Raw genomic sequence first — 13,610 nt, forward strand, 5'->3', positions numbered from 1 at the left:
ACACAGGAACCAGTCCCATTTAAGTGTGTCCTATGTGTATGCCAAAGCTTATGCTAGAAGTCTAAAGCTCCCTCTCCTTTCCATGTAGAAGGGAGCCTGTTCTTATATGCAGAGAAATGAGCTATCCCTAAACTTCTTGTTAGGGTCTAGATCATTAAAAGTTGCATAACAAGCTGTATTTTCACAATTTCAAAAACAATTGATACAGGTTTCTATTATTAATTAAGATCTCTGTGTATGGTGCAACATTTATTTAACAAAATATCACTAACATTTAAACAATCAAAAGGGCTTATCAGTATTTACCTATGTCTTCTTTTCTCCAGGAATATAAAAATGTTGAAGGCTGCAATCCTGTGCACACTTACTTGGAAGAACTTAGTGGCATTTGCTCAAAGTTAACTTTCCCATGTAATACAGTCCCTGCCTAATCTTGCTAAAATTCTATAAGAGCTTCCTATGTTATAAATTAAACCTATCTGGTGTATGCACCAACCATTTTCATGAAATGATAATTCATATTCTGGCCTATTGTCGTACACTGCCCACATAATCAATTTTTACTGCAGATAAAAAGAAGCAGCAACTTTTACTAAAATAAGTTCCAAATGCCCAGTTAAGAACTGCCATGGCACAATTGCAGCAGCTTATTCAAATCACTTACTGCAATAACTAGTCATGGACCTCAAAAAAACCCCTAAAATAAAAGCTCAACTATTACACATTTTAGATAGTCATCTATATACCACAATTTTCATTTTCTTTTTTTTTCTTTTTTTTGTTTCCAAAGAACTACACAACTAATGGAACCAAAATTTACATTTGAATATATGCCCAAACACCACACCTTTGGATTATTTTTAAAGTCCAATGAAAAGTTAATATTATAGTTCATACCAAACAGACTGGCCACATGACTGTGGAGGTCACCTTATGAATTATGACTGTGTGGCTTATAGAGTGTACACAGTTGAGTCTGAAATGACTACACACATCTTTTCCATCATGTGCGCATGTGGCAAACAACTGTGACGGGTGGTCTATCTCCCTAAAATAGACATGTGTAGCCACATCACATGTCATGGCCTCCTACTGCATCCATTTATAGTGTACAATGTCAATATGCTGTTTATAAACAAACAAAAATAATAAAGATCAAGCTACACAAAACTGCCATTATGTGATTCTTTTCCTGAGGTGCTTTTGCAGCTTGGTTTTCTCTCTTTCTGAAAAGCAGCCCCAGAAGTTGTGAGGGACAGTGAGAAAGCATTAGGGGGAGGGGCTGTTTAACCTTTTGCTGCCATCCATGGGGGGGGGGAGGTGTTGGGCAATCTTGGAGAGATAAATGGGACAGGGGGAGGGAGCGAAAGGTCCTCCCTGCCAGTTTCCTCCCTCTGCTTCTCAGCTTCTCTTTCCTTCTCTCTTGCCCACATGGGAAGAATCATGCAGCCACATGTCATGTGTAGTTGGGCTGCAATCCTATGCAGTTGGTGGGGATGTCCTCCAAGGAACAGTACATGGGACCAGGCTATAGGTATAACAAAGCACAGTTCTGAAGACTTGCTGCTCAATAGATGTTTCTTTAAAATTTGCTAAACTGGGTATGGTATTATTAGTGGTACCCTACAAAATTGTGTATACTCAGATCAAAACAGAAATCTAGTGCTCAGCATACTCTCATAGAACAAAACCCACTGAAATACATGGGGCTTTTGCTACTATTTTTTTAAACAAGACATAGTCCAATCATTGAAGAATGCTTCCAGAAACCAAAAACATGTTTGTTAATGCATTTAAAAGAAAACATAAACAGAAAGTTTTCCTCTAGCCAGAGTCTGACCTCAATCACCATGTAAGAATTTCAAACCAACCATTTATATAAGCTACATTAAAAAATTAGCAGAGATTGCTAACGCTGAACATCATAATGTAATGTGCTCATAGGTGATGCTGGAAACTATGTAAGTAATGGAAACTGACAGCTGCTGAGACTTCTCACAATTCATACACATTCCACAGATCCAATTTTCCTTGTCCTTTCAAACATCCCTTATACCACACGAGCATTAAATGCATCTTAGAAGACAGTTTCGGTGCTAAATATGCCCTCTGGTACTACAAATTCACTTTTCCTATCTGTATGTGAGCAACATAATTTCTACAATGACCAGAAGTATATCCTAAATTGGAGCACCGAAGGTTAATTGTAGATTTGCATCCTAGTGACACAATGTGAGAAATGGGTGAAAACAAGATCACTGAGAGTAAAAATGTGATGGTTTTACAGTACCTTAAGTAGCCTGACAGATGGAAGAAAGGCAGCATGGCACAGCTTCCGAATGGTCCAGTTTAGCGGCCGAGGAGCATCACTTTGACTCATGACCCTCAAAAATTCCACTGGAATAATAAAATGCAAACCTCACAGATGCCTACAAAACAGCTGCTCCTCCACGGTGTTGGCATCCCATGTCCATTAGATGTCCACACCTGCAATTCCATGAGGCAGATGCCTCCTGTAACTTGGCTGAAAGGCTGGCAAAGTGAATGTGCTTTAGCCACCGATCCTCCTTAAGAAACACCCTCCCTGCTTGAAACAGTAGTGCTCATGCATACCAAATGTGCTTGAGCAGAGCATCAGGCTGCTTGCTGCTGCTCAGGGGAGGGCTGCACAGTGTTACAAGAAAAGGGACAGCCTGCCTTTTTTTAAGCCTGCAGTAAGAGCTTTGCGCTCGCTCCCTTTCCCCTTCTCCTTTCGGGGTACAAGCCATTTGTTTTGCTTTCTTTTTTATCTCAGGGAGGTGACAACAGAATATATAAATCAAGCAAGGAAAGAGTACAGTAGTCCCCAATTTGTCTTGCACAGCATTTTAAAGAAAAGAGATAAAGCTTTCAAAGAGGGAGGAGGGACTAACATTCACAGTGAGAAAAAATGGGTTTCCAACTGTTATGGAAAGGAAGTCACCTGCTCACGCTCTGATTTACTGTATCTGACGTGAAGGTTTTAAATCATATCTGCCCTGCTATAATATGGACACTTTATTAGCAGCAAATGCGTAGGGCTGTCTCCTGGCACACTGCCATCAAAATGAAAAATGCATTTAGATGTACATTCCCCCCCCTAAGGAAACCACATGAAGCATTACAGATCAATGGGTTGCATAAGTCTGGGGATGCTCTGCTTTAACTCATCCACAGATGCCATTTTAAAAACAAACCTAAAACATTGGCTTTTACCTTTTAGCTCACTAGTCATGGGGTTCTGCTAGCACCAATCCTGCACCACTAGCAACATACCCCAAGTAACAGATTAGGGGTGACTCTGCTGCAGATATCCCCCTGTGGTCTCTCTCTGCTTACCAGGAGGCAGAAACAGCAGGACTTAAGATGAGGAGCACTTCAGTGCTGGAGGGGGAAAGTAGCTTTCAAAGAAATGAGCCCTTAAAAAAAGTATCATACACAGCCATGGCTTTGTGAGCTCTTGAATCACATCATTTTAAATAACAAATTTACATTGTACCTGGGGTATTGTTGCTGGTCACTAATTAGACCACATATATAACTACAAGAAATGAAAGAAAACATAAATGATGCACACACATAAATATCTCAAAACATACTAGCTGCTATTACTTCTTAGGGGAAATTACATGGTTTTGTATCATGGATTTGAAAGCAGTGGAATTTGAAATGTGTCAGAAATACTGTTTTTATTTTATTAAAACCATCTGTTATGATTCTTTCTGTAGACACTTTAGTTCTATAATATCCTGACAGGGCACCTCCATATCTTGCCATTTCCTTACTCCTTGCACAGTCAAAAAAATGACTGAATGACCCTGGGAAAAGTGAGAAAACTTGGACAGTATGCTAAAGTTTTTGAAATAAATACACAGATAAACTAAAATCATTCAAAACTCTGCATTTCCCCCCAAACTCCTGCAACATTATTTTAGTATTCAATAGCCTTCAGTTGCCACACTTTCCCTAATCAAGTCAAAATCATGTGTTTCTTTAAATAGCGTAACATAGACACTTTCTTTAAAACTAAAAAATGATAGCCTATGTGTCATTAGATTGTGAACCCTAAAGTTCTAAAGAACTCAAACATGTAATTTATACATTTCAGTATGAAATGTTTTCCAACTTGTGTATGAATTACCCTACTCACATAACTTATTCTGATCCAGAAGCTAAATCTGGTGTGGAGAACCTTTGGTCCTCCAGATGTTGTTCAGAAAGCCTAGTCAATGGGGCCAAAGGGTCCCACCACTGAGCTCAGGGAAGCCATCCTGCAGCTAGTTACCTGAGTATAAATCTTTCTTTGAAAAAGAGTGTATGAGAGAAAAGTGGAATTTAGAACAGGATTATGCCTTAAAGTGGAGTGATTATGATTTTGATGAACACAATCACAAAGTCTTAAAGGGAGAAGACATTGAATTTTAGTTGCTGTAATAATTAAGGATGAAATAGGATGAAAAATTGGGCACAGCAGATTGAAATGGAAGCATAACAACTTTAATTATAATTCTTCCTAGGAAGAACTCTTAAGGATTCTAGACAGTCATCCTGGTGCCATGAAAACTGCATCTTCTGCTAAAATTAACAACTTGCTGCTGTCATTTACATTGCAACTGTCTTTCCTCTGAAAGAAATGGAATGAGCTTCTACTGAGACCCAGCCCCTCCCCCCCGCCCCGAGGGCTAGCCTGCCACCTTTGGGCAAATGCTGAAGATGCCTTTCTTTACCCTGCATTGTGACACATTTTGATATTTTTATATACCCACCTTATTTCTGTGATTATAACTTGTTTTAAACTGTTTTTAATAATCAGGATGAAGGAGGAAGAAGGATATCATTTAGTAGTGAAGTTGTGGTGTCCAAGGAAAGACTTGCAATATATTCCCTGCTCCTGTCATAGGCTTTTCCTATGATATCCACCCTAGTTTGTCAGCAAAATGCAACCGTAAGACCACAGGGCATGCTCATAATACCTGATCCAAACCAGCACCCTGTTCTCACAGTGCCAACCAGATGCCTCCCAAGCAGGACCTGAGCACAAGAGCAGCCCTCTGCCCGCTTGGGACTCCCAGCACCTGGAACACAGCTCTCAGAGGTAGCCTAATCCTCCAGGAATGTGTTTAATTCTATTTTAAAGCCATCCAAGTTGCTGACCATCACGACTTCTTGTGGTAGCAAATTCCACAGTTGAGTCTGTGCTGTGTGAAGAAGTTCTTTTTATTGTGTGTCTTGAATCTTCTAGCATTCAGCTTCACTGAAAAGCTCTACAATATCTCTTTTGAGTTGAGGAGACCACAGTATTCCAAGTTTGGTCTCAGCAGAGATTTATATAATCATACAGTGGTGCCTCGCAAGACGAAATTAATTCGTTCTGTGAGTTTTTTCGTTCTACGAGTTTTTTCGTCTTGCAAAGCACCACTGTGTATTGACGGTTTCCCATAGGAATACATTGGCAGTTTTTAAAAAAAGGCGCAAGACGTTTCGTCTTGCAAAGCAAGCCCATAGGGAAATCCGTCTTGCGAAGCAACTCAGAAAACGAAAAACTCTTTCGTCTTGCGAGTTTTTCGTCTTCCGAGGCATTCGTCTTGCGAGGTACCACTGTATTCAGATACTGGAAGCTATATATTTCCCCAGCACAGAATTGCTTTTTTCACAGCTGTCACACACCCGATCAACATCTTCATCAAGCTATCCTGGGCAGTCACCACCAGTTTAGACCCCCTGGGCGTATACAGGATATTAAGAATTTTTGCTACCTTGTGCATCACTTTAGATTGGCTAATGTTGAATTGCATTTGCTGTTTTACTGCCCATTCTCTTAGTTTAGCAATACCACATTGAGCTTTTCACAATCTCTTTTTGTTTTAATGACCCTGAACAACTGGCCTCATGAGCAAACGTGGCAACTTCACTGCTCACTAATTCTAAATCATTTGTGAGCAAGATAAAAAGCACAGGTCTCCCTTTCTACATCTCTCCATCAGGAAAGCTACCTATTTATCCAGCTCTTTGAACCAGGGATGTACTGATCCGCAAGAGGATCTCTCCTCTTTTCCATGTCTGCTATGTCTCGTCAGGAATTCTTGGCAAAGTCTTCTGTCAAAAGCGTTTGAAAGTTTATGTGCATAATATGTCATACTCAGTGCTTTTTTCTGGGGGTGCTCAAGGGTACACAGTACCACCCCCATTTCCCCCAAATGTTAAAAGTGTGGCACTTACAGCTTCATGGTGAGTCCCATGGTGAGTGACCAGCACTGGGCCGGCCATACTGCCACTTATTATTACAGTGGTACCTCAGGTTACAGACGCTTCAGGTTACAGACTCTGCTAACCCAGAAATAGTACCTCAGGTTAAGAACTTTGCTTCAGGGTGAGAACAGAAATTGTGCGGTGCTGGCACAGCAGCAGTAGGAGGTCCCATTAGCTAAAGTGGTGCTTCAGGTTAAGAACAGTTTCAGGTTAAGAACGGACCTCCGGAACAAATTAAGTACGTAACCAGAGGTACCACTGTATTACCAATGGAAGACAATAGCTGACATTATTTTCAACAGAATAAAATAGGTGTTATATATCTATATCTGTATCTAGATATCTACCTATCTACAGTGGAACCACTATTTGCAACCATAATCTGTTCCGGAGGTCCATCCGGAGGTCAAAACGGGTTGCTGGGAGACACACCGCTGTGAGCAGGTGCAGCTGGCGATTGCCCGCTTCTGTGCATGTGCGAAAAGCAATCGCCGCTTCTGCACATGCGCAAATGGCAATTGCTGCTCCTGCACATGTGCGAACGGTGGCAAACCCACCAGTTACTTCCAGGTTTGCCACGGTTGACTGTATTTAAAATTTTATTATTATTAATTGAATTTATATACCGCACTATACCCAGAGGTCTCAGGGCAGTTCATTCTCATATATATGTGTGTGTGTGTGTGTGTGTGTGTGTGTATATATATATATATATATCCCTACTATTTTCTAACTCAGAAGGAATACATACTGATATTTCCTTTTCTTGTCACACAAATTTATTAAAGCTTACCATAAAATCCTAAGCATGTTTATTCAGATGTAAGGATGGGAGAAGGATGGGAGTTTGCAACTCCGCACTTGTTAAGAGAGGTGGAATGCACAGGTAAGGGAATATTTGAAACAGAGGATCAACTGGCAGTAGGGTCGAGTGCTTAACACTTCTGGTGTCCAAATTTTGATGCCTAAAACCACTAAAAACTGCTAGAGGAGATTTTCAGGCAAGTCTCACGTGTCTAGTCATGAAGGTCACTTGGGCCTCGGACAGAGCTGAATCCAGAAGAATGTCCAAACTGCATACCTGCCCCTTCAGAGAAAGTGCAACACTGGTCAGGCAAGCAGCCTGTTCCTTGGACACAGAAACCATACACCAACAGAGCCTCCAATTTGCCAGGATCCAAATTTTATATGATGACATCCAGCTCTATTTCTCCTTGTTAACAGAGTCAGGTCAGGCTGTGGAAATGCTGAAAGTGTCTGATTTGATAATGAGCTGGAGGAGGGCCATTAAATGGAAGTTTGATCTCGAGAAGGTGGAGGTTTGTGGGCAGATTGCTCTCTAGTTAAGGGCGATGGTGTTCAGCTAATTCTGGATGTGCACCCTCTAAAGAAAGAGATCCAGCTGTTGTTTCTGGCCCTGATGTTCTTCGTAGGAAGGCATGCCATTCACCAGCTTGGGCTGGTCTACCAGCTGCAATCACGCCTAGACAGAGAGAGTCTAGTCACTTGTCCATGCTCTCGTACAACATCCTGTATAAATGAGTGAAATGCATTTATATCTTTTTTTTTTTTTTTAGTATACATTTTTTTTTAGTATACATTTTTGTATACTGGCCTGCAATCTCTACTGAAAGACAGTATATAAATCTTTTAAATTAACAGATACATCTTTTTTAAAATGTAGTTACATACTAAAAATAAATTGTTAGACTCATAATAAATTTATAAAGTAATCCTACTTCTGTTTGTATCCATGACAACACAGATTTGTTTTCTGGCGCTCTAAATAGTTGTTTCAATATGGCTTACTTAAATAACTTTAAAAGATGCAGCAAGATAAAGTAGTTTTATATCATAGGGACTTATTTTGATACAATCTGGAATACATGCACACCCACACCCACTGGTGGCTTGAAATGAACAAAAGCCAGGGGAGGCCATGCACTACACAGTCTAGTAACTTTTTACACCTGTATGTGTGCAGGGATTGGGGGCATAATATTCACATTTCAGATGGGGAAAGGTTATGGAAAACGGATTTGAAATTCACAGCATGTTGTATGCTGCAATAAAACTATATGGAAATGATGTACCAGTGGTAAACTAGCAAAAATGTATAAAACAAGTACAAATCCCTGCTGGAAATGTAAAGAAAAAGAAGGTACCTTTTATCATATGTGGTGGCCATGTAAGGTAACAAAGGCTTTCTGGGAGATGATATATAATGAACTGAAAAAATGTTTAAAATAACCTTTGTAAAAAAAACCCTAGCAGCTTTTCTATTACGAGTTATAGGTACCAACATCCCAAAGGACCAGAAAAGACTTTTTATGTATGCGAGAACAGCAGCACGGATGCTACTGGCCCAGAGATGGAAAGAAGAAAGAGTCCCTACCAGAGAGGAATGGCAAGCGAAGCTGCTAGACTACGCTGAAGTGGCAAAACTGACCAGAAAGCTCAGGGACCAAGAAGACAAGAAATTGAAGAAAGAATGGGAAAAGTTTACAATTTATTTAGGAGACCACTGTAAGCAGATGACAACATTAGCAGGATTTTAATCCCACTTGTAATGTAATAAATATTATGTATCTGAAGAAATGTGCATGCACACGAAAGCTTATAACCAGAACAAAGTTAGTTGGTATCTAAGGTGCTACTGGACATTTTTTAAATTTTTTAAGAATATTAGGGACAATATGGATAGACATAAAATATAGATTACAAAATAATATGCAGTTGAAAATGTTAACTATAGGACCCATGGACGGGATGTGGGGAAATCCCGAGATTCAGAGTAATCTCATTACATGGATGTGTATTTGGTATGGTTATAAATTCATATTTGTAAAATCAAATAAAAATGATTTGGGGGGGGGGGATGAAATTCCTGTATGCATAGGAATCTATTTTATTTTATTTTATTTATTATTACCTCACCCTTCCTTCCAAAGGAGCCTAGGCTAGCAAACAACAAACAATAAAACAATAAAACATCTTACAAACAATTCCAATACATCTAGCACAGGCACCCCCAACCTGCGGCCCTCCAGATGTTTTGGCCTACAACTCCCATGATCCCTAGCTAACAGGACCAGTGGTCAGGGATGATGGAAATTGTAGTCCAAAACATCTGGAGGGGATGGTTGGGGGTGCCTGATCTAGCTTCAAGTTTTTCAAAAAAAGCAATTAGACAGTAGGAGAGATGCTACTGAATTAAACAGTGTTCTTTGTATTATTTATTTAATTATTTAAATTTATATACTGCCCTTCATTCTAGGATCACAGGGTGGTTTACAGTATAAAAACCACAAAAACAAAAGACCCCCCCCTTGCTTTGCAGTTGTGTCCAGCATGCTTGAAGAGAATTGATTCGGGTGACCTAGTTTTTCCCCTTTTATAGGAGAAAGAGGCTCAGGTTTGGTTTTCTTTTAGAAGTTATGACTAAAATTTAGTCTATGTGATATTTAACTTTTTTTTATTACTTTGAATATAAGACAGCATGACACATTATAAATAACTTAACTACAAAGCCAAGTGAGAACAAAGATATTTCTTATGTTGCAAATATAAATGTCAGTATAAAAATGTTTCTTTTGAAATATTTTTCAAAATAAAAAATGGTGAAAAGGACCTGGAAGGTGGGGAGAGAAATGACAAGGAGAGGTAAATTTGTAAGTCACGCCCTTCTGCAGCAAAAGACAAGCAGGTGAAGCTCTCTCATCTCAAGCTGTGCATTGGAATTGGACTTGCTCCTTCAAGCAATTATTTGCAGAGCTCAGGCTCCCCCCCGCCCCAAGCGTTCTCTGGGGAAAGGAACACATTAAAAAGCCAATCTTTCGGAATGAAGAGGAGGGGAACTTACAGTATGGGAGGCCCCCAGGCCCTCTCCAGCTCAACCCCATTGGAGTCACACTCCCTCTCCTTCCCAGGAGCTAATATTCCCACAACAGCGGCCGGGATGGGGGAAAGGAGGGGGCTGCACCTCGGGAGCCAAGGAGCCCCTGCAAATTATCCCAGGACACTTCACGTGGGCCTGGCTTGGCCCAACAAAGACCCAAGCAAACTAACTGGTAGCAAATCAAGACACAGAAACTACCATATATGATCTAACCCTCCGTAACCTCGCAAACTGAAGCTTCCAGATATTCAAAATAAAATAGGCTTACTACATTGGTAATTACATGGTTAGCCTATGTGCACTCAACTATTAAATGCAAATGTTCTTCATATGCACCAATTAATACAGAAAAAGCAGGTGCTCCTTTCCAAGTTGCATGGATCTCACGACTGCTGCACACCAAACCCATTTTCCAGCAAGGTCTGCTAGCTGGCTAATTGTTTTTGATTCAGCTTTAAATAAATAAATAAATAAATAAATAAATAAATGCTGCTAAATGAAGTCATCATTTATGTTCATTTTTCAAACATAAGTAAATAATTCAGTCAACTAAATGTTAATAGCTCACACTAAAATATGCATTGCCACTTAAAGGCATCCAAAGGACAACATATGAATAAAGTGGTGAAGATATTGCCCACACTGCTGTTGAGTTCCTGAAGAACTAGAGGGAAAGTTCAATAGAAATGCCAACCAAAACAACTGAGAAATTTGGCACTTACACTTCTGAAAATACATGGCGGGAGACTGAAATAAAAATATTGTGGAAGAAAATTAGGTGCTGACGTTTCTGGAGTTTTGTAGGAGTTCAAATTTCTAAAATGCATCCATAATTAAATTAATAAACTGTCACCATATTTGATCAGCATCCTGCAGAACCAGAACTTCCATTTTTGCCATGTTATCACAATCTTAGAGTTCTGCCGAAGTCATTTTGCTGCCCCAAATAGCTGCAGGATGATGCATGATCTGTGTGTCCCAGAATCCCTTCCAAATCTCTTCCTTTCAGGCCCTTTTGGTGCCTCTGAAAATACTGCTGCTTTAGCATGCGCTAACCTCACACAAAATGAGTTAATCATAGCAATTTAGTGCAGGGAATATGGTTTTGAATGTGACCTGCATGGCACAGTGCTCCATGATCATTGCTAAGATTGCTGGTTCCCAAATTTTTAGTGTGCCATGTGGGGATGGGGAATGCACTCCACTATACAAAGATGCACTCATAATTATACATAGGAATCAGGCTTAAGGAACTGAAATACACGTTTTTTAAATAAATCTTCCTGTAATGCGAACACAGAACTGATACGGAGGGTTCAAAGCTGGCAGAAACTTATAAGTGGTAGTTCAGGAAGAGTTAAGCTGACACTTGTAATTTTTCTCTATACTTCATCTCTTCATCTACAGCTGTAAAACTCACAGACCCGCCTCCCCCCACCAACTCCACAGCTTTGGTCTCAGCCATCTACCTAGGTACATATTCATTTGCTGGAACGAGGGCAAAGCAACTTTGGAGAGAGTCACTGAGAATAATCCAAAGAAACTATTAAAAACAGTTCACTCATCAAGGCCTGGACTGCACCGTGGCTTAGTTTCAATGATAAAACTGTTGAATAGTTTATTTCAATATTAAGGTTCATTATTGTTTCACAAGATGTGTATCTCTTTAAAGGCCAGAGTAAATATCATGGCCTAGTTTTACAGCTGTGAAGCAGTATAGCAGGTGCTGTTAAGTTGTGTTAATTAAGCTGTGTCAGCAATCGGGTATAGTATATAAAGAGCAGTGTGTACCTCTCTCAGTACCCTGGTGAATGGATGGGTCATACCTATTGTGATGGCCTGGGATTTGGATTCAGATGCTGAACCTGAGGAATCCCAGCCTGCACAGGATTCCCCGCCTCCAGAACCAGCTGAGCCAGGGCTGGGGTATGAGCCCAAAGGGTCCTCACCTGTGCTGGATCTTCAGGTGCAGGCACCAGCTGAGTCTGCTCAGGCTCCTGAGGTGATGGAGGACCCATTGCCTGCAGGTGCTCCACTCTCAGCCCCGTCAGAGGAAGGTGAGGTTGCCTCTGGGTCCGGTAACCCTCCAACTTCTCCTGAGCTGCAGAGGCTCAGGGCAGAGAGGCGGAGGGAACTAAGTTCCCACAGGAGGAGTGCTCGCCTCCAGGCCAGGAGAGGCGAGCCACCTGAGGATTGGGGCTGCTCTGTGCCTTGGGGCAGATAAAAGCCAGCCAGCCCCAGTCCCAAATTGCGGGAGCAACTTCATTAGTTGACAGTTCCTGCCTGAACCCTGTCCTGCTCTAGCTCCTGACCTCACCCGACTACCTGCCCTGCATCCAGCTTCAACGTTTACGGACTGCCTCCATACTACACCTTCAACCTCAGACTGTACTCGGACCTCGCCTCCCGATTAGCACAAGGGACTAGCACACCTATAGATTTAATGTAATTAAAGCCAAGCAAAAGATATTTTTGCGTTTCTTCATTGTTTCCTGAACGTGTGGTCTCCCCAGCACGCTTTCTGCAGCGCAGTTAATCTGCTAAATACGCAACAAGCACATGTGGTTTGGTCATCTGAACCTGGGCTGATGACTCAGCTCTCTCCAGACAAAGCATGAACTGTATCCAAGATCTGTCTCCTCTCCATGTTGGCCAGAATTATCTAAATTGACTGCAATGGTTCTTGGGGATTTCAGAAGAGAATTTGAAATCCTACCTGGAGAAACCCGAATTCAAACCTTGGGAGCACAGAACGTCTACTCTCCTTTGTTCGCCTTTGTAAGGATGAAGAAGCTGTGGTCCTCCAGATGTTGCTGTATTCCAACTCCCATCTGCCCCACTCAGAATGGCCAGTGGTCAGGGATGCTGAGAGTTGTAGTCCAGCAACCTCTGAAGGGCCACCCCACTCTTGGCACAAGACTGTCTGATACCACATGTCACCAAGTACAACATCCATGCATAATAAGAACACAATCTAGATGGAACAGCATCCCGGTTGAGATACGACAGGCATCCACTATCTGCACTTTCCAGAAACAATTGAAGACATTTCTGCTTTTCCAGATGAATGAAAAGTTCTGTATTAGGTTTATAAACAATAGAAAATAGTGTTAAAGACTTTATGATACATACTAAAATAATTTGTCCCACTTTATAGATTAGGGAACTGAGGCTTAAAGAATAAGTCCACAGCTAGTCAAGAAAATCCACCAAACAGAACTAACTCTGCAACTTCTTGTGGTTCAAAGATAATAATCAGTGACACCTCAGGCATCAGTTCTTAAGCAAAACCAAAGCACCCCTTCCTTGTTTAGCCCATTAAAGTCATTTTACAGACAAGGAATACTGAGATTGAGGGCTGTAATATTCCCAATACCACTCAGTGAATCATATGAAGATCCCTTACACCAAGAGACCATTAGACTATCTAACCACAGTTGTCTAC

The 13,610-nt window shown here is 40.9% G+C and overlaps 2 protein-coding genes across 13 annotated transcripts in view; one reads left to right on the plus strand and one right to left on the minus strand.

Moving 5' to 3' along the window:
- TRPM3 (transient receptor potential cation channel subfamily M member 3) overlaps positions 1 to 13,610 on the minus strand; it is a 387,333-nt gene that overhangs the window by 252,911 nt on the left and 120,812 nt on the right. For 3 of the 12 annotated variants that reach the window (XM_083403302.1, XM_083403295.1, XM_083403303.1), the window contains exon 1: positions 2,291 to 2,889. The exons of 7 other annotated variants lie outside the window; for them this stretch is intronic. In XM_083403302.1, the coding sequence (XP_083259428.1) occupies positions 2,291 to 2,380 (90 nt within the window). In that variant the 5' untranslated portion in view covers positions 2,381 to 2,889. Of the gene's footprint in view, positions 1 to 2,290; positions 2,891 to 13,610 lie in introns of those variants that run through there. 2 more of the 12 variants (XM_083403301.1, XM_083403296.1) reach the window with 2 other exon arrangements.
- GDA (guanine deaminase) overlaps positions 1 to 13,610 on the plus strand; it is a 462,724-nt gene that overhangs the window by 90,019 nt on the left and 359,095 nt on the right. The window lies entirely within an intron of this gene.

This window comes from Podarcis tiliguerta, assembly GCF_965153285.1.
Source record: "Podarcis tiliguerta genome assembly, chromosome: 11".
Taxonomy (NCBI): Eukaryota; Metazoa; Chordata; class Lepidosauria; order Squamata; family Lacertidae; genus Podarcis; species Podarcis tiliguerta.